This window comes from Theropithecus gelada, chromosome 12, assembly GCF_003255815.1.
Source record: "Theropithecus gelada isolate Dixy chromosome 12, Tgel_1.0, whole genome shotgun sequence".
Lineage (NCBI taxonomy): Eukaryota > Metazoa > Chordata > Mammalia > Primates > Cercopithecidae > Theropithecus > Theropithecus gelada.
The window spans coordinates 47,900,678-47,928,321 of NC_037680.1; the positions used below are offsets into that span (position 1 = coordinate 47,900,678).

The window sequence follows — 27,644 nt, forward strand, 5'->3', positions numbered from 1 at the left end:
TCTAAGCCACAATCACAATATGCGAGGAAGACAATGGACATCTGCTTTAGGCTGGACCCAATGAGATGAGGAAGCCCCGCAGTACACAGGAAGAGGAGCCAGGCCCTTGTACCTACGGGGGATTGGACAGGACTGCAGTTGGCACTGGACCTGCATTAAAATGGGTTTCACTGTGAACACGTGACAAGATACTGCCTTGTTCCAGAAACTTATATCAGTTTATTGGATGTGGTTTTTCACATTGAAGATAAATATGGCTCTTTTCCTAAAAAATAAATTATCTTTCTAAAAAAAAAAAAATTCTGCTGAGGCAAGCAGATCACAAGGTCAGGAGTTTGAGACCAGCCTGGCCAATATGGTGAAACCCTGTCTCCACTAAAAATACAAAAATTAGCCAGGCATGGTGGCGCGCCTGTAGTCCCAGCGACTCAGAAAGCTAAGGCAGGAGAATCGCTTGAACCTAGGAGGCAGTGAGCCAAGATCGCACCACTGCACTCCAGCCTGGGCAACAGAGCGAGATTCTATCTCAAAAAAAAATTTTAGGCCGGGCGCGGTGGCTCACGCCTGTAATCCCAGCACTTTGGGAGGCCAAGGCAGGTGGATCACGGAATCAGGAGATCGAGACCATCCTGACTAACATGGTGAAACCCCGTCTCTACTAAAAATACAAAAAATTAGCCCGGCGTGGTGGCGGCGCCTGTAGTCCCAGCTACTCGGGAGGCTGAGGCAGGAGAATGGCGTGAACCCGGGAGGCAGAGCTTGCAGTGAGCCGAGATCGCGCCACTGCACTCCAGCCTGGGCGACAGAGCGAGACTCCGTCTCAAAAAAAAAAAAAAAAAAAAATTTTAAAAGGTGGGGCGCGGTGGCTCACGCCTGTAATCCCAGCACTTTGAGAGGCCGAGGCGGGTGGATCACAAGGTTAGGAGTTTAAGACCAGCCTGGCCAATATGGTGAAACCCCCGTCTCTACCAAAACATTACAAAAATTAGCTGGGTGTGGTGGCAGGCGCTTATAGTCCCAGCTACTTAGGAGGCTGAGGCAAGAGAATCGCTTGAACCTGGGAGGTGGAGGTTGCAGTGAGCCCAGACTGAGCCACTGCACTCCAGCCTGAGCGACAGAGTGAGACTCTGCCTTACTGCTTTTTTATAATGTAATACCTTTATTGAGCTCTGATTCCTATACCATAAAATTCACCCTTTCAAAGTGTACAGTTCACGGAGGAAAGGGGGCTACTTGGAGTTGGCACAGGTTCTCTGCTCCTACCAGCTTCACCATGTAAAAGGTTTCCTTTAAGATCACTCTGACGTCCGACCTGCGGCTGCTGTACAAAGTACACAGTGTTTCTGAAAGTACACCTTTCACAGCAGTCTTAAAGATTGCAGCAGAATAATTTAAAGTTTCTGCTGCAACAAGTGCAATTACTGCCAGTGATGGAATATAAATAAATTCTGCACAGACTGCTGGAAATGTTTTTCTAAAACATGGTTCAGAACTACAAAGGATGCCTAGAGATTATATTGGAAGGTAATATCTGTTACTTGAAACATACAATTACTTTTCAGAATAAATATTGCTAATTTTTTTTAAAAAGTGTAGAATTCAGTGGTTTTTAGTATATTCACAAAGGTGTGCAACCATCATCACTATATAATTCCAGAACATTGTATAGCCCTAAAAGAAACCCTGTACACATTAGCAGTCACTCTCATGCCCCTCTCCCCACAACTTCTGGCAACCACTAATCTACTTTCTGTCTCCATGGATTTGCCTATTCTTGACATTTCACATAAATGAAATCACACAAAATGTGACCTGTTGTGTCTGGCTTCTGTCACTTAGCATAATGTTTTCAAAATGTCATCCATGCTATAGCACGTATCAGAATTTCATTTTTTTCTGTCCAAATGATATTCTACTTTATGAATCTATCACATTTTGTGTGTATCATATCCATCCATCTGTTGATGGATATTGGATAATTTTCATATTTTAGCTATTATCAGTAATGCTATTGTAGGCCAGGCACAGTGGCTTATACCTGTAATCTCAGCACTTTGAGAGGCCAAGGCAGAAGGATCACTTGAGACTAGGAGTTCAAGACCAGACTGGACAATACAACAAGATGCTGTTTCTAAATAATAATACCACTGCTGTAAACATTTATATACAAGTTTGTGTGTAGACATATGTTTTCAATTCTCCTGGGTAAATACTTAGGAGTGAAATTAATGGCCATTTGGTAACTATGTTTAACTTTTTGAGCAACTGCCAAACTGTTATACCATTTTACATTCCCAGCAGCAAGGTATGAAAGTTTCAATTCCTCCATATCCTTGCCAACACTTGTTCTTTTCCATTTTTTGATTATAGCTATCGTAGTTGGTATGAAGTGGTATTTCATTATGATTTTGATTTGTATTTCCCTAATGGCTAAGGATTTTGAGCGTCTTCTCATGTGTTTATTGGCTATTTGTATAACTTCTTTGGAGAAATGTCTGTTCAAATCTGTGGCCAATTTTTAACGGGATGATCTTTTTGTTGTTGAGTTGTAAGAATTTTTTAATATACTCTGGATACAAACCTCTTATCAGATACGTAATTTGCAAGTATTTTCTCTCATTTTGTGGGTTGTCTTTTTCTCAGTGGTGTTCTTTGAAGCACAAAAAGTTTTAGTTTTGGTGAAGTCTGATTCATTTTTTTAATTGTTACTTATGTTTTTCATGTTATATTTAAGAAACAACTGTCTAAGTTCACAAAGACTTACTCCTATGTGTTCTTCTAAGAGGTTTCAGTTAGCTCTTACATTTACATTATTTTAATCTATAATCTTAGAACGAATGGAATTTAATGTTAACACTATTTACTTTCTTATTCCCTCCTTCTATTACACAGGAAACAAATGGTGTTTGATTCTAAATGTATTCACTAATACAAGGCTGGGGACTGCCCCATGAGGGGTGAGCATGAGGGCCATAAGAGATATTGCTGGGAGCCCACTTTGAAACAGGAATTGGTGACAGAAGCAAGCCCCAGCCACTGGCCTCACTTAGAGCTGGAGGAACAAGATTTTATCTACTCCTAAGAGGAAGTATGGGAGAAACACAAAGATACTGCCAACACACCAGTACAGGCTCACTGAGAGGGGCTATCTATTCTATCATCTTAAGTACATTTCCCCAATCTTCAGGTGGATATGGTTTTCATATGCTCCTACAGTAAGTGACTACACATTCTATGATACTATGAAATTAATACCTGTTATTTTATAAATGTTGACACTAATAGGTGACAGCAAAATAGTGACTATGTTATTAGCTTGTATGCGAGCAATTGTTAACCTTTTGTGCCTGTGAACCTATCAGAATTTCATCAATGTGCTGTGATAAATATTCGTTATTTTGAACTTAATAGACTACATACAAGTGTCTAAGTAGGCTTTTGAGTCATCACACCCCATCACAGAGTAGTAACTACTGTAGTCATAACTACATTACAAAATAATAACTGCTATATTTATACACAATGACCTGTGTGTCTATTTCATGACTTTGATCACTGAACTCAGTACATGCTCTATCAGAAAAAAAAAAAAAAGAAAGAAACAGCAGTCAATTGTGCTTTTAATTATGTAGGAATAAAATAAACAAAATGCATTTTGATAACTATTGATACCTGCTAGAAGACATGTATATTAGATAGGGAGATGTAGCTAGAAAGTAGAATTTCCACATCAAAGAATACTATGATTATATACAGATTGATGAAGCAAAACTATTTTCATCTGTGCTGATGTTACTTTAAAATGCTGTTGAATAAGAAATCCCATTTTTAGGTGTGTTCAGAAGTACATAGTCCCTGACAGTCATTCTGAGAATGTCATTTGGGTTATGGTATTGCAGTTAATGTGTTTAAATACCTAGAACATGTAATACTTGTCTTAGAAGTTTTGAGAAATATATTGGCGATTCAAAGTGAATCCACAGATTTATCAGGAAGGAGCAGAATTGGCACATAGTTCTTTTTAGCAGAACTGCCCAGACTCATGAAGGACTGTGAATGAACTACACTGCAGGATAGGGAAATGTCTTCATGCAGCAGCTATCCAAGATGTTCGAAGCAGCTAGAAATGCCCCACTTGGGACTGGACTGTTTCAGGATGTAACTGAGGACAGAAAACCTGGGATCACAGTTCGATGGAGCTTCTTGGCCTCATGATCAGCATCACAAAGGAAAGAACCTGGTTTGAAATGGTTTTTGACAGCGTCGTTCCTAAGTTGAGCTGTATCTCAGGAAAGAGGTCTAGAGCTCTTCAAAGAACCTGGACAGGCACAGTGGCTCACACCTGTAATCCCAGCAGTGTGGGAGTCCGAGGCAGGTGGATCACTTGGGGTCAGGGAACCAACCTGGCCACAATGGTGAAACCCCATCTCTACTAAAAATACAAAAAAATTAGCCTGGCATGGTGGCACACACCTGTAATCCCAGCTACTCGGGAGGCTGAGGCAGAAGAATTGCTTGAACCTGGGAGGCAGAGGTTGCAGTGAGCCAAGATGGTGCCACTGCACTCCAGCCTGGGCAACAGAGTGAGACTCTGTCTCAAAAAAAACAAAGACCCAAGAATTACTGTGAACCACCATGTCCCAGTGTCACTTAGATATACTGTAGCAGGGTACCTCAAAGTTAATTTGCTGTATGGTCACTGGCAAAGAAAGTACACACACACACACACACACAAAAGTTTATTTGCAATTACAAAATTCGAGCTGGGCACGGTGGCTTACACCTGTAATCCCAGCACTTTCGGAGGCTGAGGCAGGCGGATCACGAGGTCAGGAGATCGAGACCATCCTGGTTAACACGGTGAAACCCCGTCTCTACTAAAGATACAAAAAATTAGCCGGGCGAGGCGGTGGGTGCCTGTAGTCCCAGCTACTCAGGAGGCTGAGGCAGGAGAATGGCGTGAACCTGGGAGGCGGAGCTTGCAGAGAGCTGAAATCACACCACTGCACTCCATCCAGACTGGGCAACAGAGCGAGACTCCGTCTCAAAAAAAAAAAAAAAAAATTCAAAATGTTCAAAAATGAAAAGTAAATCACCCTCTCATCCCCTTTCTCAGTCTGTTTCTGAACTCTCTAGGTTTGTTCTTGCATTACTATAAGGAAATATCTGAGGCTGGGTAATTTATAAAGAGAAAAGGTTTAATGGCTCATGGTTCTGCAGGCTGTACTAGCATGGCGTCAGCATTGCTCAACTTCTGGTAAGGCTTCAGGAAGCTTCCAATCATGGCAGAAGGTGAAGCAGGAACAGGCACATCAGAGGGTAAGAGGGGAGTAAGAGTGGAGGGGGAGGTGCCACATGCATTTTTTTTTTTTTTTGAGACAGAGTCTTGCTCTGTCGCCCAGGCTGGAGTACAGTGGCGCAATCGCGGCTCACTGCAAGCTCCGCCTTCCGGGTTCACGCCATTCTCCTGCCTCAGCCTCCCCAGTAGCTGGGACTACAGGCACCTGCCACCTAGCCCAGCTAATTTTTGTATTTTTAGTAGAGATGGGGTTTCACTGTGTTAGCCAGGATGGTCTTGATCTGACCTCGTGATCCACCCGCCTCAGCCTCCCAAAGTGCTGGAATTACAGGTGTGAGCCACTGTGCCTGGTCAAAGTGCCACATGCTTTTAAACAATCAGATCTTGTGTGAATTAACTGAGCAAGAACTCACTTATCACCAAGGGGATGGTTCAAAAGCATTTACAAGGAATGGGCCCCCATGATCTAATGGCCTTTCACCAGGCTCCACCTCCAACATTGGGAATCACATTTCACCATGAGATTTGGAGGGGACAAACACCCAAACCATATTATCTCTCTTCTTGATCCTTATCTTTTACATGTAGAGCTACAATCTACCTAGAATTGTTTTTATCTATAATGTGAAATGGGGGCTAACTCTTCCTTGCCTTCATACAAAATTTCCATTAGGCTAGGTGTGGTGACTCATGTCTGTAATTGCAGCACTTTGGGAGGCCAGGGTGGGAGGATCGTTTGAGCCCAGGAGTTCAAGACCAGCCTGGGCAACATAGTGAGATGCTGTTTCAAAAAAAAAAAAAAAAGAAGAAGAAGAAGTTTATTAATCCAGCATCATCTATACCACCTTTGTCATAAGTCAGTTCTCTACATATGGACTCTGCTCTATTGGTTTATTTGTCCATATTTGTACCAGTATCACGCTGTCTCAATCAGTGTAGATTTATAACATGTCTTAATATCTAGTAGAGTATGTCCTTGCACATTCTTCTTTCTCAGGAGTGTCATGACTATTCTTGACCCAAACAAATACACATTTTAGAATCTACTTGTCAATTCCACAAAAATTAACTCACTGCAATTTTGATTGGAACTTCATTGACTCTATTGACAAACTTAACTAGAAATGACGTCTTTACTATTTTAGGTCTTTCAATACATCAACAAAGCACATGCCTCTATTTATTTAGGTCATTTTCCATTTCTTTAAAATTTTTTTTAGGTTTTCTGTATAGAGGTTATCGCATGCATCGTGTGAAGAGAGTCCACCAACAGGCTTTGTGTGAGCAACAAGACTGTTTATTTCATCTGGGTGCAGGCAGGCTGAGTCTGAAAAGAGAGTCAGCAAAGAGTAGTGGGATTATCATTAGTTCTTATAGGTTTGGGATAGGCGGTGGAGTTAGGAGCAATTTTTTGCTGGCAGTGAGTGGATCTCACAAAGTACCTTCTCAAGGGCAGGGAGAATATTACAAAGTACCTTCTTAAGGGCAGGGGAGGATATTACAAAGTGCCTTCTCAAGGATGGGGAGGATGTATCATACAAAGTACATTCACAGGGACAGGGGATTATCACCAAGTACATTATCGCAAGGGCAGGGAGGGTGTATTGTCACAAAGTCAATTGATCAGTTAGGGTGGGGCAGGAACAGATCACAATGGTGGAATGTCATCTTTTGTGATTCTTCAGTTGCTTCGGGCCATCTGGATGTACACGTGCAGGTCACAGGGGCTCAGCTTTAGCTTGGGCTCAGAGGCCTGACAGAGGTATTAAATACCTTTCTTTAGAGTTGTTACTAGGTATTTGATATATTTTGATGCTATGGTAAAGGGAATCTCACTTAAATTTCATTTTTTAATCATTTGATGCTTAACTAGGAATGCAAATAATTGAATGTTATTACTTCCTCTATCCTTAATTCCATTTTGTAGTTGTTGTTGTTGTACTGGTTGGGACCTCCAATATAATTAGTACTCTAATTATTTAGAGTAAACAATTTCAACCATTAAGTACAATGTTTTCTGTAGTATTAAAAAATAGGTTCCCTTTAACAAATTAAAGCAGTTTCCTTCTATCCTAGTTTGCTGAGGTTTTTTTCATGACTGTATGTAGAATTTTACGTTTTTACATCTATTAAGATAATCATAATTTTTCTCCCTTTTCTGTCAATGTAGTAAGTTACATTGATTATTTGTATGTTAAAACAATCGGCAGGGTGCGGGGGCTCACGCCTGTAATCCCAGCACTTTAGGAGGCTGAGGCGGGCAAATCACAAGGTCAGCAGTTCGAGACCAGCCTGACCAACATGGTGAAACCCTGTCTCTACTAAAAATACAAAAAAATTAGCTGGGCACGATTGTGCACACCTGTAGTCCCAGCTATTTGGGAGGCTGAGGCAGGAGAATCACTCGAACCTGGGAGGCAGAGGTTGCAGTGAGCCGAGATCATGCCACTGCCACCAGCCTGGTGACAGAGCAAGACTCTATCTCAAAAAAAAAAAAAAAAAAAATCATGTATTCATGAAATAAACCCAACTTTGTTGTGATGTATCATTTTATGTTTTCTTAGATTTAGTTTGCTATTATTTTGTTTAATGAAGATTTTAACTTATAAGCAGTTTATATTAATTTGAAGTAGTCTAATGTTTTGCTGCAACAATTAGAAAATAAAATGAATAAATTGCAAAATTATATTTTTAAAGATATCAGAGAGTTGTGGAAGAAGGAGGAATAGATGAACTAAAATTCTAGAAGGGTAAGAACCCTCTCTAGATGAACTAACAATTGTCTTTGTTTTCTTCACCTGTGGGCCTGACCCCCAGGCAGAAAGACGCTAGTAGCAGAAGAACCAGTAGAACTTTTGATAGTCACACAGGGCTGTTGTGACCTATAAGAAACTGAAAAAACCCAAATACAAGGCTAGTTTCTCGTCTGAGTTTTAGGGTGATCTGTGAGGCTGGGAGCTGGGCCAAAAAGGCAAACTGAACTCTCCCATTGTCTTGTTCTGCTTAGGGAAAAAAATTCTACGAAGGGAAATGAGTCTTTCACAAATTCACAACTAGTCTGTCACTCATGCTGGTGACATGCCTGTTCAGCCTGAAGAATTGTGAGCCAAATAAACTTTTCTTTATGAATTACCCAACCTTAGGTATTCCTTTATAGCAACAAAATAATGGACTAACACAGTACTAGTTTGCTAGGAATGCCATAACAAAGTACCACAGACTACAAAACTTAAAAGACAGAAATTTATAATCTCACACTTCTGGAGGCTAAAAGCTGAAGATCAAGATGTCAATTAGTCTTCTCCCAATGGACTAATGAGGGGAGAAAAAGATGTCAATTGGGTTGTATTTTCTGAGGCCTCTTTCTTTGGCTTGTAGATAACAGTATCCTCCCTGTGTCCTCACATGGTCTTCCCTCTATGTGTGTGTCTGTGTCCTAATCTCCTCTTCTTATAGGGACATCAGTCACATTACCCATTACGCACCCTAATGAACCCCCCACCTTTTAATTTTTTTTTTTAATCTTTTTTTTGTTTTGTTTTGAGATGAAGTCTCGCTCTGTGGCCCAGGCCGAAGTGCAATGGCATAATCTTGGCTCACTGCAACTTCTACCTCCCAAGTTCAAGTGATTCTCTTGTCTCAGTCTCTTGAGTAGCTGGGATTATAGGCACCCGCCACCACATCCGGCTAATTTCTGTATTTTTAGTAGATACGGGGTTTCACCAGGCTAGTCAGGAGTTCTGACCTTAGGTCAAATGACCTTGATGTTATTGTACTTCATTCGTCCTACACATCCCTTCTGAGTCACTCTTTCCCTGTGGTAGATAAGCCCTGGGTCTGAGGGGTAATGGTGCAGGGATCCACCATCTTGTCTCACCACCACCCAAGACAGACATGACTTCTGTTCTTAAGTTCCTATTAAATGTTTCTTTCCAAGAAATTGGATTTGTCAATCTCTTTCTTCACCCTTTCAGCTTCCTCAGACTCTGGGGCAGATTTGCATAGACCTGCCCACTGCAGAACAACCTCCTTGGATAAATCTATTCCTAGGTATTTTACTCTTTTGGACATTATTGTAAATGGAATTGTTTTCTTGATTTTCTTTTGAATTTGCTCATTGCTGACGTATAGAAACACTGCTGGCCAGGTGCAGTGGCTCACACCTGTAATCTCAGCACTTTGGGAGACTGAGGCAGGTGGATCACCTGAGGTCAGGAGTTCGAGGCCACCCTGACCAAAATGGTGAAACTCTATCTCTACTGAAACTACAAACAATTAGCTGGATGTGGTGGCAGGTGCCTATAATCCCAGCTACTGTGGAGACTGAGGCAGGAGAATTCCTCGAACCCAGGAGGCAGATGTTGCAGTGAGCCAAGGTTGCGCCATTGCACTCCAGCCTGGGTGACAGAGTGAGACTCCGTCTCAAAAAAAAGAAAAGGCCGGGCGCGGTGGCTCAAGCCTGTAATCCCAGCACTTCGGGAGGCCGAGACAGGCGGATCACGAGGTCAGGAGATCGAGACCATCCTGGCTAACCCAGTGAAACCCCGTCTCTACTTAAAAAATACAAAAAAAAACTAGACGGGCGAGGTGGCGGGCGCCTATAGTCCCAGCTACTCGGGAGGCTGAGGCAGGAGAATGGCGTGAACCCAGGAGGCGGAGCTTGCAGTGAGCTGGGATCTGGCCACTGCACTCCAGCCTGGGCGATAGAGCAAGACTCCGTCTCAAAAAAAAAAAAAAAAAAAAAGGAAAGGCTACTGACTTTTGCGTGTTGATTTTGTACTCCACAAATTTGCTGAATTTATTAGCTCTAGTGGTTTTGTTGTTAGTTGTGGCGGTGGTATTTTGTGTGCGTGTGTGTATTCTTTGGGATTTTCTATACATAGGATCATGTCATCTGCGAATAAAGATAGTTTTATTTCTTCTTTTCTAATTTGGATGCCTTTTCTTTTTCTTGCCTGATTACTCTCACTGGAATTTCCAGTACAGTGTCGAACCACAGCAATGAAAGCAAGCATCCCAATCTTTTTCTTGATTTTAAAGGGAAAACTTTCAGTCTTTCCCCAATGCATGTGATGTTAACTGAGGGCTTTGTATATGTTGGAGGGAAGTGTCATAAATACCCTTTATCATGTTGAGGAAGTTCTCTTTTTAATCCTAGTTCTCTGACTGTTCCTTATCATGAATGGGTGTTGGATTTTGTCAAATGTTTTTTCTTCATCAATTGAAATGATCATCTGCTTTTTTTTCTTCATTGTATTAATGTGGTGTACAACATTGATTGATTTTCTTATGTTAAACTGCCCTCAGGTATACATTTTGGAAATACTCTTTCACAGTCTGTGGTTTGCTATGTTTCTTTTTATTGATTTATTTATTATTTTATTTTATTATTTTTAAGACAGAGTCTCGCCCTGTTGCGCAGACTGGAGTACAATGGCATGATGTCGGCTCACTGCAACCTCTGCCTCCTAGGCTTAAGTGATACTCCTGCTTCTGCCTCCCAAGTAGCTGGGACTACGAGCGTGAGCCACCATGCCCAGCTAGTTTTCGTCTTTTTTGTAGAGACGGGGGTTTCGCCATGTTGGCCAGGCCAGTCTCAAACACCTGAGCTCAAGCAATCCATCTGCCTTGCCTTGGCCTCCCAAACTGCTGGAATTACAGGCATGAGCCACCACATCCAGAGCTATATTTATTTTCAGTGGTGCCTTTTGGTGAGCCAAAGTTTTTAATTTTGATGAAGTTTATCAACTTTTTCTTATATGGCTATTGCTTTCTGTGTCTTATCTAAGGATGTTTTACCTATCTCTGAATATGAAGATACTCAATTTCCTCTAAAAGTTTTATGGTTTTAGCTTTTATATTTAAGTTCATAATCTATCACAAAGTAAGTTTTGTATGGTGTGAGGGAATTAAAAAGTTCAAGAGGATAATAAAATAAGCTCTTTTCCTTAGATATGCATACAGAGAGAGTAAATTTATAAAGTAGAGCAGGATAACTAGTATAATAGAAGTCAGGATACTGGTTATATCTTGGAGGAGAGAGAGAATTATTATCAGGAAGGCATATGCATGTAGCTTGTAGGGTGCAATGATAATCTATTTTTTGACCTGGGGAATGAGTTATGTGGTTATTTGCTTTGTTGCAGGTCATGGCCTTAGAATAGTAAAGAATTTATGAAAAAAGATCCAAACTATAACAACCATAAAATAAAAGCCTGATAAATTCAACCACATTAAAATTAAGAACATCTATTCCTCAAAAGACTGCATTGTTTTTAGATATTATACATTCTTTTCTAGGAGCATTATTTTGCTTTTCTTAGCTAGGTCTTTCATATCCCTGGAACTGATTTTTGTGTTTTTAAAAAACTTTCCTTAAACATTTCATTTATAGCTGTTTTATATTTTGTTTATTGTTTATGCAGATTCTCACTAATGGTGGCTTGCTTTTTCTTCTCATGAACTTGATCATCTTTGATTGCAAGCTCGATCTGAATCTGTGGATCCTATAGCTCCAAAGTGGAAAGCTCTCTTCCAGAGAGGATTTGTTCCTGTTTCTGTTTGTAGCCAAAGATGCTAAGTTGGTGCAAAAGTAATTGCAGTTTTTGCAATTACTTTTAATGGCAAAAACCACAATTTTTTTTATTCTTTTATTTTTTATTTTTTGAGATGTAGTCTTGCTTTTGTCACCCAGGCTGGAGTTCAATGGCACAATCTCGGCTCACAGCAACCTCCACCTCCCAGTTTCAAGCGATTCTCCTGCCTCAGCCTCCCGAGTGACTGGGATTACAGGTGCATGCCACCATGCCTGGTTAATTTTTGTATTTTTAGTAGAGATGGAGTTTCACCATGTTGGCCAGGCTGGTCTCCTGACCTCAGCTGATCCACCTGCCTCAGCCTTCCAAAGTGCTGGGATTACAGGCATGAACCACTGTACTTGGCCAAAACCACAATTTCTTTTGCACCAACCTACTACCATTTCAGGATCACTTCAGCGTCTTGGCTCAATTCATCCTTCCCAACCATGTGTTGGCCAAAACCTTAGTATTTTAATAGCAGTGCTACTACTATCAGCATTTTTCTCAGGACAACTCTGGTTTTGTTTTCTCTTTTGGAGGGGAAGTTTCTTTAGAGACCTCCCCTAACTCTTAAGAGACTAACAATATCTCAGAGAAATGAGTCTATCCAAGGTCTAATTATTCCACAGCAGAAGGGTGCGTCAGCAAACCTAGTCAGCCTTTATAGGATACTTGAAAGTCCCTAATAATATATTTTGCATAGTGCTCTAGATCATTACATATAGAGCTTCTTCATTTTATGAGCCTGCATAGCCATCTGTTGTATGGAATCTATTTAGCCAGTTTCCCAAGTATTGATCTGTAGATTCCATTGCTATCACAAGCAATGTTGCAGTGTCATTTCACACCTGTGTGAGTATATCTGTATTATAAATTCCTAGAAATAAAATTACTGGGTCATATTTCCCCCATAGAGGTTGTATCAATTTATCATTTTATATTGTTTATACATGCTGAAATTTACATGGAATAGTTGCTTTATGTAATTTAAAAGAAATATACCACATTACTTTTTGACAAAGAATCAATGCAGTGTTACAATTTGGATATTTCACTGAACTCATTAAGAAGGAGATTTTATGAGATTTGAAGGAAAAAGTAAAACTTTCCAAGTACACTTGGAATACTAAGCAAAATTGATCAAATGCTGGACCATGAAGCAAGTTCATTGCTTCATGAGCTTCAAGTGTCTCAAATGCTATTCTTTACATGTGGAAGAATATCTTGTTTTTCTTTCCCTATCAAGAACCAATCTTTACAAAGATTTATTACTGTCAAATGTTTAGTCAATAAATTTGTGAATCATTTATTTGAAAGTAGTTCAATAAATGATGCAATTGTGCATGCAAGTCTGTAGTCTCATAACAGATTAGATGTCATGGAATTGAAGGTATGATGCTAAAATGAGTAACAGATTCTTTTGTCTTTCTTCCTTTGCACACAGAAGTTAATAGCACCTTCCCATGATATTTTTATGATAGAAAACTAGCCCTGCCTCTTAAGCATTCATAAACAAATAAATCTAAATGATAAGGATATAAATTATCATTAACTTAGTACATTACTCATTGAACTGAAGTCCATTTCTTGCTTTAAGATTATAGTTGTAAGGTTTTGGAAGCAAATAAAGAAAAAGGATGTTCATGTCTTCCAAGTTTTCCAGTTTAGAACACCAGGGTATCTAATGCAGAATATCTTCAGAGTAAAGCAAGTTAATGCTCACATTACTTGACGTCTTCAAGGACCTAATAGCTTATGTGTATTTTACTAGCAGAATATATTCTTACACTTTCTTTGCTTGAGCCACTGATTAAGTTATATTTGATTAAATAGTAAAGAAAGCCTTTATGATGTTACAGGAGGAAAGCCAGGAGGTTACTAACACCTTTTTAGTACTTTAGAGCTAAGTAACCATCTTGACACACCTCAAATGTAAATGTATTACCTACGAGACGGGCAGGTGGACTTGGAGGAATTTCTAGAAGCTGGGTTTGTCATAGCTTGTAACATGGCTAAACCTGGACTTGGTTTGGTTAATGGCTATGATCTGGGTTGCGCTGCTTTCTATAGTTTCTGATTTCAGAATTAATTGACCTACCAGGTTGCAGAAGACCCTGAAGGGACAGACCCAGCTAATGATGGCCATGAGTGGATGTCCAGCCCAGCAGTCAGAACATGGTATCCAAAAGCTATGGCCATAAACAACAGTTAGAAAAACCAACTCAATAACAGGAAAATGCAACCCGAGGTATCATAAAGCTGATCCAGGCTCCCACATATGGTTGTTCAGATCATGCACTGCACAACCCTAGATGATGCTATTTATGTAGATGGTATGTCCTAACAAATAGACCAAGCATAGATTGGGAATGCAGGAATGATAAATAAATAGTTGTCTAAATAGGAAATATATACAGTTGGAACAGAGAAAGCCTACCAATAGTCAAAGATTCAGAGGTAAGACTCCAGAATAAGAAGATGGACCCAAAAGGAAATATTTCTGTCTTTAACAGAAAACAGAATCTTATAGGTTTTGTCAGCTCGGGGTGTCATCAAGGAGTGATTCAGAAGGTGTCACCTTGAATTTCACCTCCTCTGGATTCTTGCTATTGCCATGGGTACTGTGGTTCAGTGGTGTACTACTATGCCATTAAAGTTCTGGCACAAGTGGGCAAAAATACCTTCTTTTAATTCTTCTGGATAGAATAGAAATAAACTGGAATTTTTCTTAAAAAAAGATTTTACTAAATACAAAAAAATGAACAAAAAATAAATATTTAAGGTAATATAAAATTGAACTATCTTTACTCAGCTTTTGCATGTCTAGGAATTTATCCAAATGAAATAATTATGAATGTCAATTAAGGTTTGATCAGAGAAGCAGAACCACTGTGAGTGATCCAGAGGGATTTGTGTAGAGGACAGACCTTACACATTAAGTCAGTATAGGAGCTGGTTGCATTGTCTTTGTATGACTGTGGTCCTTTGTGTGGTACTGAACCTGAAGTCAGCAGGGCCTGTAGTTAGGAAGGGAAGATGCATGTGAAGTGGGAGTGAGCAAGCACAAATGGTGATTCACAGGATGAGCTAACACTGATAAACCGAAACTGAAATTTGCGTCTGCCTCTCATTGCTTCCAAACATCCAACTTCAATGACGTGGAAGACTTTGAGATGATCTAATGCATTCCACCATGGAGCTGCACATGTACCGGGCCAAAATCTGGAGAAGTTGAAAGCTGGATCTGTTGGGCCCAGATGCTACCCCATGGAGATAGAGCTGGAATTGCTACTGGCCTGGTTGCTGGCTCCTTTAACAAGGTGGGCCAGCATGACAATATACATGAGCTGCAATGGTGCCTGACTCTGCACCAATCTTCCAAGCCTAAGCATGATTGCTGCTACTATTCCACCATCCAAATCTCATGCAGTCTTTTCATGGTTCTCATTAGCTCAGAAGCATGCAGGGAGGCGGGGTCTGGAAAATGTAAAGTCCAGTTTACTTGACACCATACAAAGTCATTGTGTAATGTTTGTCACAAATTAACTACAGAGATTTTTATTGCAGTATTACCTGTAATAATAAAGAATAGGATATAACCTAACTTCCAACAATACAGAAATGGTTAAAAATGTATGAAACATCCACACATTATAATATATTACAAAGAGGGCTGGGTGTCGTGGCTCACGCCCTTAATCCCCAATTTTGGGAGGCCAAGGTGGGTGGATCACATGAGACCAGGAGTTCAAGACCAGCGTGACCAACATGGTGAAAGCCCCATTTTTACCAAAAATATAAAATTGGCTGGGTATGCTGGCACACACCTGTAATTCCAGCTACTTAGCAGGCTGAGGCTTGAGAATCTTTTGAACCTGGGAGGCGGAGGTTGCAGTGATCTGAGATTGTGCCACAGCACTCAAGCCTGGGCGACAGAGTGAGACTGTCTCAAAAACAAATTGAAATTAAAATATATTATAAAGGACATAAAAGGATGTTTAAGCCCATGAACATATGTTCACAATACATTATTATTGTACCTGGTTGTGTAAATACGAAATACTATTGAGTCGCTATGGCAAACAGACTAACAGCATCCCAAAGATGGCCACTTCCTAATCCCAGAACTTGTGAATATGTTAGCTTACACAGTAGAGGAGAATTAAAGTTACAGATAGAATTATTAAGGTTGATAATCAGCTGACTTTAAAGTAGAGATTATTTTGAAGTATCTAGGTGGAATATTTAAGAGTGGATAAAAGTGGAAGAGGGCAGGAGAAGAGGGTCAGAGAAAGAGATGTGACAATGGAAGGAAGGGTCAGAGAGATGCAGGTATTGCTTGCTCTGAAGTGGAGGAAGGGGCCATGATCTAAAGAATGTCAGTGGCCTATAGAAACTGGAAAGGCAGATAAATGAATTCTCCCCTAGGAGCTTCAAAGAGGAGCTCAGCAGCCCTGTGAGCCCTTGATTTTGGCCCAGTGAGACCCATGTCAGACTTACATGCCCCACAACTGTAAGATAATACATTTGTGTTAGCTAAGCTGCCGTGTGGTCATTTGTTGCAGCAGCAATGGAAAACTAATACTGCACCATAACATAATAAATGGTCAAGACCACCATGCATGCCAGAATACCAAGTGGGAATTTCCAAGTGGATGGCCTAGAATATATGATGCGGCTCTCAAACTCAACGGAAGATATAGAAAGATGGCAAAACAGAGATGGACTACTTTGTGAGGTTTTCTTTGGGCAGAGCTGTGCAGTGACTTTGCACTCCCCCTCCCAGTGGGAAGGGACAGAGGGTAACTTCCCCTTCCCTTCACTAATTAGAGGGGCTTTCAGAACTTAATCTGTATCCCCTTGAGTTTGGGGCCACAAAGGACTGAGTCTAACTGCTGCTCAGGAAACCTAAAGGGCAAGAAAGATGAGCTGGTGATCTGCTTTGGTTTCAGAGGATGAAGGTCTGCAGCTGTGTTCAGCTCAGCCTGTCTCTCCCAGAGTTTGTCAGGACAGAGTAAACAGGTCTTTTCCTGTGGAACAGGTGTTTTTGCTCCTGCCTTAGGGAAGAGGAAGCAGATGATGAAGTTGCAATAGGAAGAGTCTGAATGAAAAACCCAGAGCTGAGCGGGTAACAGTAGCCGAGGAATAGGCTGTACAGCAGTGACGGGAATTATAGCCAGAGAGGCTCAGCAGGGGAGCCTCCCTCTGAGGCTCCCTCCTCCCTCCCTACAAAGTAACTAGGGTTACTTTGAAGAAGTGCTGATTATAATTGATAAACTGAGATAACTGCAAAAATTCTGACGCAACATGAAATTATCAGTGATTTCTATTGGTGACAAGGTCACAGGTCCTATGAATACTAGTAGGGTTTGCTGCATTCATAATAAAGAAATTGCTAAATTTCAGCTAGGAGTTACTGAAAATAAAGATGCAATTTCCCCTCATCCATGTTCTGTCCACATATACCACGTTAAGAACACTAATCTAGTCCCAAAGTGTCCTGTCATGGATTAGCAAACTGCAGCCCAGTTTTTGACCCCTGTGAATTGTTTGATGACAAAGTAAACTAGTAGCAGATTGAAGGCCTAGAACAATGTCTATTCCCTTATTCCAAACTGCTTCCTGTTGACTAGAATCTCAGAGATTTAGCATTGGCTTTAGCAACATACAAATGACAGAAGTCAAGCTAAATTATTTTGCGACAAAAGTAAAAGGTTGACTTATACCATTTGATTTTGCTTTTTAAAAAAGCTTTATCTGCTAACAGAAATGTAGTCAAGCCTTCCTAAGATCCACTGAAATGTAAGATAAAGTTTGTAGGCAAAATTTATCTAGCCAAACACTTGACCTATTAAGAGGGCTTCTCTGGTCTATATTCAGACTTCTTTTTGTACATGCATGATTCCTCCATACTTCAATAAGGCCCTCAGACCTTTGAGCCAAAATTCTGAGACACTGCCAGTGAACGTCCTTTAAAAAAACGCATGTGATAGAGATTATAATTAGAACATTTATTCCTGTTATTACAAAGCCAAACAAGAAAGCATCCAATAAAATTCTCCAGGGCCAGGCGTGGTGGCTCAGGCCTGTAATCCCAGCACTTAGGGAGGCTGAAGTGGGCGGATCATGAGGTCAGGAGATCAAGACCAGCCTGGCTAACATGGTGAAACCTGTCTCTACTAAAAATACAAAAAAATTAGCCGAATGTGGTGGCACGCACCTGTAGTCCCAGCTACTTGGGAGGCTGAGGCAGGAGAATTGCTTGAACTCGGGAGGTGGAGGTTGCAGTGAGCCAAGATCGTGCCACTGCACTCCAGTCTGGGCAACAGAGCGAGACTCTGTCTCAAAAAAAAACCCAAAAAACAAAAAAAAACTCCAAAGGTAAAACAATGTTTCTGGCTACTCTACAATAATAGTATAACCCAGTTCTTACATACTAAAATGTGCCATCCAAACAGTTTGATGTCTTATAAAATTTGGTTTTAAAAAAAATGTGCCAGGGCATTTCTTTCCTTGCTAATTCTCTGTCTTAGGCCGTCTAAACTTCTCGTCAGTCTGTCAGCCAGTCAGTGCACGAATTGTTTTTAATGGCCTCTTCTCTGTTGACAACTGTTCTAGGCTATATTATTTGTCTGTATTCTTAGATCTCTGGAATGTGGAGCCTTGTGGACCTGGGGAACCACCCCTCCCAGAGTTAACTAATTCCTAGAGATAACAATTTGCCTGCCAGCACATCTTTGATACGCAAACCAACCAATTAGGGTTCCAAGCCCAACCTACCTCCTTTTATCAGATCACTACAGGGCTGCTGAAATTATTCAAACTGTCCAATCATAAGGTTGTTCTGCTTGCTTACTTCGCTTTCCCTTTTCCTCTTTTCAAAAACCACAACAAAGGCTTCTGCACTTTCTGCCTGCTCATCTGGCTTCGGTCCTTCCCTGTGTGGCCCTGCCTGCCATGCCTTGCCTCCCATTTCTAGGGGACTGTGAACATAAAAAACCTCCTTCCTTCACGGCGATCATTTTATGTCTCTGTGTTGTACTATATCTGCTCAAAACAATTTCCAGGTACATTTTTAGACAATAGGCTGGAAGAACAGCAGCAAGTAAGACACACCAAATCTGTCTTTGAAGAGCTGAAAATCCTTGAAGGAGCTTATGTTTTAGCCTAGGGTTTATAAATTTGCATGGGCTCTAAAATAAATAGAACCTAGATGTGACCAAGCACCATTCTTTTCTTCCCCACCTGGGTATTTTCTGCTAACATGTGGGGTAAAGGTGGTAGATGAGAATTGGGGAATCAAGGATTTAATCCTAATTCCCTTTTGCCTGGATAAAGACCAGACTCTACCTAGAGCACACTCCACCTACTAATGCCTAGGCTGGAGAGAAAGGACCAGGATAGGGTCCTTTTAATTTTATCTTGCCACATGATTAGGAAGATGCAAGATGATTAGGAAGAGGTGTGGTGACTCACACCTATACTCTCAGCGCTTTGGGAGGCTGAAGCAGGAGGATCCCTTGAGTCCAGGAGTTCAAGATCAGCCTGGGCAATATAGGGAAACTCTGTCTCTATAAAAAATTTTAAAAATTAGCTGAGTGTGGTGGCACACACCTGTACTCCCAGTTACTCGAGAGGCTGAGGTGGGAGGATTGCTTGAGCCCAGGAGTTTGAGGCTGGAGTGAGCTGTGATCATGCCACTGCATTTCAGCCTAGGTGATAGCGGGAGAGCCTGTCTCAAAAGAGAGAAAAAAAAAAGGAGGGGGAGGGAGATGGTTAGGAAGACTTACCAATGTCTTTCCTGAGTGCTCCTGCCTTACCAGTTTTCCTTAAACCAAACTTGCACTGGATGCTGACTGAAGTGTGAAAGGAAAGTAACTCTTGGGGCCTCCAAATCACTCAGCTAAAGGGAAAAGTCCAGCTGGGAACTGCTTAGGGCAAACTTGCCTCCCTATTCTATCCAGTCATCCCTCTGCTCACTGAGATAAATGCATAACTGATTGCCTCCTTTGAAAAGGCTAATCAGAAACTTTAAAAATTGCAACTTTCTATAACCTGGAAGCCCCTCCCAACTTTGAGTTGTCCTGCCTTTCCAGACTGAACCAATGTATATCTTACATCTATTAATTGATGTCTCATGTCTCCCTAAAATGTGTAAAACCAAGCTGTGCCCCAACCACCTTGGGCACATGTCGTCAGGACCTCCTGAGGCTATGACATGGGCACATGTACTTAACCTTGGCAAAATAAACTTTCTAAATTGACTGGGGCCTGTCTCAGTTACTTGGAGTTCACAGAAGTATTTAAAAATTAAATGGAGGATGAGGCAAATCTTACAAAGCAGTGTAGTGTGGAGGGAACAGAAGTCATGCCTAGGTCTAACCTACTCTTCTTCCCATGTTCTTCTCCCATGCTCCCCACGTAGCATGAAAGAAGCTCTGTTGAGTTAGACATTTTGCTTGAATGCCTCTCAAAGATGCTCTGCTCACTCCCCATTCTCCCAGACACCTTTCTCTTATCCTTGTGTCTGCTTGTCAGTCCAGTGTCTTACTCTGTTCCCTTAGTAAGAGAGTTCCTTCCTGCCTCTTCCCAAAGGAAGAGGCTACGGACCAATACAAATGAAACCTTCCACTGCCCCAGCCCTGCCCACATGCGGCAGGTGGACCCAGAGCCTCTTGAATTGGAGAACCGGTAGAGGCTGCTTCCACAGCCATTATCCCCACAGTGAGAGCAGAGGCTAATCTCTCCAGTTCCCTCAGAGGAAAAGTCCCTCAGCAATGCAGGTGTTTGTTTTAGACAACATAGTCCAGCCTCACATGAAGAAAGCTATTCCTCCCATTAATATGGGTTTGGCTATGTTCTCTTCAAAGCAGTAATCCTTGCTTTATTTCATTAAGAAGCCTCTGACCACTTCCAGTTTTGGCTTGCCTCATGAGTCATGGTGCCGGCAGGGAGTTCCTTTGTCTTGGTCATCTGGGGCAGCTTTCTGGTCCAAATCTGGTTTTTTGTTTTTGTTTTTGTTTTGTTTTGTTTTGTTTTGTTTTTTGAGACGGAGTTTCACTCTTGTTGTCCAGGTTGGAGTGCAATGGCACAATATCGGCTCACGGTAACCTCCGCCTCCTGGGTTCAAGCGGTTCTCCTGCCTCAGCCTCCTGAGTAGCTACAATTACAGGCACCCACCCGGCTAGTCTTTTATATTTTTAGGAGAGATGGGGCTTCACTGTGTTGGCCAGGCTGGTCTCAAGCTCCTGACCTTGTGATCCACCCACCTCAGCCTCCCAAAGTGCTGGGATTACAGGCGTGAGCCACTGTGCCCGGCCACTGGTCCAAATCTCTTAACCAGCAGAAGGGACAAAAGAGAAAATGGGAAAGCATGTGAGCTCATCCCTTCTGCCTGTGATTTTCTCATACTGCGTCCGTTCCTCCATTCATCATATGTCCTCAGAAGGCATGAACAAAAGGCTAGGGGAACAGGAGTATTAGGTCAGAATATTTTCCCCACTTGTATCTGATCTTGCAAGAAACAGCTGGTTTGCATAAATCATTTAATTGAAGTGAGTTTAATAAATGAACTATTTACAGAGGTGCAACAGCCTTAAGGGAACTCGGCGAAGAGTGGTGAAGACCAGGGACAAGCACAGCAGGAAGCCAGTGCCACTCATAGATGCGTAGAAGCAAGTGGTGATGGTGTTACCTGACCCCTGTGAGAGCCACAGCTGTGGAGGAGGGAACACCTGAAAGTCCCGTGGCAAAGACGAATGCAGCCACTGCAAAACCATGTCCCAACAAGGAGTCATAGTGGGATAAATAGGCTGACTTGGCTTCCTGCCTTCTAATCCCCGGTCAGCACCAGCCATCAGCCAAACCCAATTGGAAGCCAGAGGACAAGAAGTGTCAGATGACACAGTCTGTAGGCGTCAGCCTCCCAGAGCACAAGCCAAGGCAAAGGGTGGAGAGTGGAGGGGCAAACAGAGAGGAAGCAACACACAGTCAACAATCAGAAGTGAAAAATGGTCGGCTTATCCCACAAAGCAAACCACTGTGTGCGGCTTATTACGACTTACTTTGTGGAAGTTCAACAGACAGATGGCATCTAGAGCACCCGGTACCTCATCTCCAGATGGGTGGGATTTCGGTTTTCTTTCCACAACCCTCACAACATGTCTCCTTACTCTACATTCTACATCTCTGTCAGGGACAAAAAATTCTGCATCAACATGTTTCTAGCCTCTAGGTGTTTTTTTTTTTTTTTTTTTTTTTGAGATGGAGTCTCGCTCTGTCGCCCAGGCTGGAGTGCAGTGGCCAGATCTCGGCTCACTGCAAGCTCCGCCTCCCAGGTTCACACCATTCTCCTGCCTCTGCCTCCCAAGTAGCTGGGACTACAGGCGCCCACCACCACGCCTGGCCAATTTTTTGTATTTTTAGTAGAGACAGGGTTTCACTGTGTTAGCCAGGATGGTCTCAGTCTCCTGACCTTGTGATCTGCCTACCTCGGCCTCCCAAAGTGCTGGGATTACAGGCATGTGCCACCGCGCCCAGCCAGCATCTAGGTTTTTCAGAAAGGCCATCTTCTTCAATGCTGTCCCCTACCTGCTACATCAGGAATCACCCAACAGCATTGCTGCAGGTTATTGAGTCTGATTAGATACTTTGGTGACAAACTGCTTACAATCTCCAGAGGGAAACTTCTATCATTTAACAACTCTGTTTTAAAAAAGTTCACAGGCAGGGGTGGTGACTCATGCCTATAATGCCAGCACTTTGGGCAGCCAAGGCGGGTGGATCTTCTGAGCTCAGGAGTTCGAGACCAGCCTGAGCAACCTGATGAAACCCCCTCTCTACCAAACATACAAAAATTTGCCAGGCATGGTGGCACATGCCTGTGGTCCCAGCTACTTGGGAGGCTGAGGTAGGAGGATGAGTCCAGGAGGTGGAGGTTGCAGTGAGCCGAGATCATGTCACTGCACTCCAATCTGGGTGACAGAGTGGGATCCTGTCTCAAAAAGAAAAATAATTAATTAAAAGGTTAACAGTAAGCCACAACAATATTTATTGAAAAATGTCCCCTTCTCAGTGACAGTTTTGTTTAATATCAAAGTTAGATTCTTTTTTTTTTTTTTAAGACGGAGTCTCGCTCTGTCACCCAGGCTGGAGTGAAGTGGCGCTATCTCGGCTCACTGCAAGCTCTGCCTCCCGGGTTTACGCCATTCTCCCGCCTCAGCCTCCCGAGTAGCTGGGACTACAGGGGCCCACCACCACGCCCGGCTAATTTTTTTGTATTTTTAGTAGAGACGGGGTTTCACCATGTTAGCCAGGATGGTCTCGATCTCCTGACCTCGTGATCCGCCTGTCTCAGCCTCCCAAAGTGCTGGGATTACAGGCTTGAGCCACTGCGCCCGGCCAGATTCTTAAAAGATAATTTAAAAGTTGAAATTCTCTCAGTTTTACATATAACTTCAAGATGATTCAATACCATTGGTACCATTTGGCCATGTTTTCATCCTCCTGAAATGTTTTGTTAAATGGGGTCTGGAATCCCAGAGATTCTCATCTGCTGCTGCTATGAAGCAAAATTAACTCAAGAGTGGAGTGAAGGTGTTAGGAGTAATGTTTCAAGGGGGTGAAAACATTAATTGGGAAAAAAGACTAGATACTTTTAGGGAGAGGGATAGAGATACAATGATGTCGTTATAGAATTATAAGCTAAAGTTCACAAAGGAAAAGAATCAGTGTAAGGTGAAACACGGAATGTTTGCAGCACTCAGGAACAACCACCAAAAAAAAAAAGGTCTGAAAAAATAAAACTGGAAGATTCAGGGATAGTTTCCATGTATTCCTAGGGATCTCACTCTTCTCTCCTCTGCTCTGTGCCCTAAATTGACCTGGGATGGATTACATGAACTGCCCTGTGGCATCTGATTAGGTTCTGGTTAGCCCCTGGGAGACCCTGGGCGGAAGATCAGAGGGGAGAAGAGTAAGGCTGGAATATTTATCTGCTTCCATCTTTCTCCCTATGGGGTCTCTGCAGGCTGGCTGCATCCCTGTACTCAAGGCCTCTATCGGACTTCCCCCTCCACACAATTTTCTCTCTGGATTCCAGTAATTCTCTACCCTTCAGACTTGGGGCACTGCCTAACCCTGAGGATTGCCACACACTGCCCACAACTTCATAAACAGTCTTGTTCATTATTAAATTACTCAATTCCAATATGCTGTGTGTTTTCTGCCAGGACCCTGATTAACACACTCAGTCTTATTAGCCTCCCAACACATGTTTATTGAGTAACCACCACGTCAAGGAGGAATAAAATGACTAATTGGAGAATCAATGCCTTCAATAGGGCAGTCTGAGAGTGGAGACAGCCAGAGAGGCAGATCATTATATTATATCCTGACAGGTGACACAAGGAGGCACTGGATGGGGAGGTCAGTGGGATATGAAAGTCTGGGCAGGGGCAGACTCAGGGAAGGTTTCTCAGTGGAGATGGGGTCAGGGAAATTTAGAGGCAGGGGCGTGGGTAGGAAGTGGTCAGAAGCTGCCAGAGCAGTTTACAGCCAAGGACATCAGAGCCAGTCAGGTTATGGTAAGAGACTAGAGGGGAGGGCTAAGCTGGACCAGATCAAAGCCTTGTGCTGGGGAAAGGTGTCTTTCTCTTCCATTTGCTTACTCTCCCCACCAAGGGAAAAATAATGACACAGGTGAGGTCTACAGCCTCTTACTCTGAGCCCTTAATCCTGCCCTACTACCATGGCCTGCCACTCCTATTTCTTTAGTCTGCTTTGAAAATCACCTCCATATACTTCCTGCACATTCTAAGGTCTTTCAAGACAGCAACAAGACAATACAGCAAACTAGTCCTTGGAGATGAGCTACAGAAGAGGGCTAGAAGTGAACGTTCCCAAATGCATTCTGGAAGCCCTGGTGGTCAGAACCCTTTTTCTTTGATAGCATTAGATAATGCTGACACTATTTTTGTCCAGTGGAGAAGGGTGAGGATAATGTTGGAAAGAGGGCAGGGAGCGAGCTTCACTTCATCAACAGGGGCTTTGGTTCAAATCGGTTTGGGTGGCCTGGCACTTTGAAAATCCATTTATCACACTAAATGGCAAGTCCAGGTCCAGGAGGTTCCTGTCTTCCCTCTCTCAACAGCAAACTGCAAGTAGTTTCATTGCAGGATAAGGCCAAGCCCACTGCTGCCCATGCTGTTTTTGTTTTGTTTCGAGACAAAGTCTAGCTGTCACCAGGCTGCAGTGCAGTGGTGCGATCATAGCTCTCCTGAGCTCAAGTGATTCTCTTGCCCCCACCTCCCAAAGCCCTGGGATTACAGCCATGAGACACTTCATGGGGACCCCGGTTTACTGGTTTTTGTTTGTTTTTTGAGACAGAGTCTCACTTTGTCATTCAAGCTGAAGGCAGTGGTGCAATCTCAGCTCACTGCAGCCTCGACCTTCTGGGCTCAAATGATCCTCCTTCCTCAGTCCCCAAGTAGCTGGGGCTACAGGTGCACACATTTGTATTTTTAGTAGAGACAGGGTTTCACCTTGTTGTCCAGGCTGGTCTCAAACTCCTGGATTCAAGTGATCTGCCCGCCTCAGCCTCCCAAAGTGCTAAGATTACAGGTGTGAGCCACTGCGCTCGGCCTTTACTGTTAACTTAAAACAAAAAATTATAAATTTGAAAAAGGAGGAGACTTTCTTTTAAAAGATTATAGCCTGCAAGGTGGCCATTCCATAGGCTGATAAACACAGCCTCTGGCCTAACACCAGAGACAGGCACTTGGAAGGCAGAGGGGTTGGGGTAGAAGCTTTATGCCGAACAGTTTGGCCAAACATACATACTTAACAGGTTACAGGAGGAACTATGAATATTGATGGAGGTGGTCCTTACACATGCATATTGAACAAACATGCATGTAACATGTTCTCTTTGGGGTGGAGACTTAACATTTAAATGTATTACTTCAAATACTTCAAACCTATACTTCAAAAGGTCTTTTTAGGCCGTGAATGCATACAAGTGCAAATCCTGTAAACTGGCCAGAACTAGTCCATGGTCGGTGGTCTTCTTATCAGGAAAAAGTTCCTGAAATCAGTTTCTTGTCCAATGAAAGCTGTAGTTCTGGCTTGTGGAACAGGGGTTCAGTTGGTCAGCATCTGTGAGCTGATTAAGTTGTAATAGTTTTAACATCGCTTATCTCAAACCAGTGCTTGTTTAGCCTCTAGAGAAAAAGAAAACCTTTGTGGCAGTTAGACCATAGTTTATTCCTTAAGTGTAGGAGTGTGTGACTTAGGTCCTTTTTATAATATGATGTCATATTGCTACAAAGAGTCTGTTCCGTCCGCCTTATGATTTATCTTTTAAACATTAATGGCCGGGCACGGTGGCTCACGCCTGTAATCCCAGCACTTTGGGAGGCCGAGGCGGGCGGATCACAAGGTCAGGAGATCGAGACCATGGTGAAACCCCGTCTCTACTAAAAATACAAAAAATTAGCCGGGCGCGGTGGCAGGTGCCTGTAGTCCCAGCTACTTGGGAGGCTGAGGCAGGAGAATGGCAGGAACCCGGGAGGCGGAGCTTGCAGTGAGCCGAGATCGCGCCACTGCACTCCAGCCAGGGGGACAGAGCAAGACTCCGTCTCAAAAAAAATAAAAATAAAAAAAATAAACATTAATGCTAGTCAGTTGTTGAGTCTAAATTCCAAAAGGGAGGGGGTAGACTTCCTGATTTCCCTTCTGGCTGTAGCTAGAAACTCAGCTTTAAGGTTTTCTGGGGTCTCCTTGGCCAACGGGGTCCATTCAGTCAGTGAGGGGCTTAGGATTTTACTTTTAGTTTACACCACCCTACGGGTTCCTCCTTAACACCCTTTGATGTCAGAGACAGCAATTCTCCAGCACTGCGGCTAAGGAGGCTTCTTTAGAGTTAAAAGCACACACATAACCTTACCCAACGGATCCCTCTCTTCTCTTAATCAAGAGGGCGCACCACTGCCCTACTCAGCCTCCCCACAAATAAGGACGAGATACGGGAAGGGTTAAAAGCAAGTGGTGGGTATAAAATCCTCGGAATTCTCTCTTTGAGCAACTAACTAGGGCTGTTACTGAAGCCCTCTGCGAGCTTGGATGCTGGGCGAGAGTGAGGCCACCAGGCAGTGAGCGCCCTCGGCGGCCGCGTGATCCCGGGGGTGGGGCCCGTTTCTGAGTTGGGGCTAGCTCCCCACCCCCAAAGGCCCCACATTCCGGGCCAGCAGCCCAGAAAGTCCCTCCCCGCAGGCGGAGACAGCCCCAAGAAGTCGACGCCCCGGTCCCGCCGCCCGGCCACTACCCAAAGGCTGCCGCCGCCTCTCCAAGTTACTGTGGACCCCGCGGTGCGGAGTATGGGGCGCTGATAGCCATGGAGGGCTACTGGCGCTTCCTGGCGCTGCTGGGGTCGGCACTGCTCGTCGGCTTCCTGTCGGTGATCTTCACCCTCGTCTGGGTCCTCCACTACCGAGAGGGGCTTGGCTGGGACGGGAGCGCACTCGAGTTTAACTGGCACCCGGTGCTCGTGGTCACCGGCCTCGTCTTCATCCAGGGCATCGGTACTGGCACCTCCTGGGGGGTGCGGGGAGGAAAGCGGGGAAAGCGACTGGGGGCAGAGGGTCCTCCGTGAAGCGCCTCCCAGCTGAGGAAATATTGGAGTATCGCGGGGCCCAGAGAAGTGCGGTGAGGAGCGCGCGGGAAGCCAATTTGGCGGGGTGGGAAGGCGGCGCGGGAGGGAGGCTGGCCGG

At 43.1% G+C, this 27,644-nt stretch overlaps 1 protein-coding gene and 1 pseudogene across 1 annotated transcript in view; both read left to right on the forward strand.

Moving 5' to 3' along the window:
• Positions 1-1,273: 1,273 nt before the first annotated feature.
• On the forward strand, positions 1,274-27,263 carry LOC112635840 (annotated as a pseudogene).
• LOC112635989 (cytochrome b reductase 1) overlaps positions 26,964-27,644 on the forward strand; it is a 28,647-nt gene continuing 27,966 nt past the window's right edge. The window contains exon 1 of the mRNA XM_025404210.1: positions 26,964-27,455. Coding sequence (XP_025259995.1) covers positions 27,269-27,455 — 187 coding nt within the window. The 5' untranslated portion in view covers positions 26,964-27,268. The remainder of the gene's footprint in view (positions 27,456-27,644) is intronic.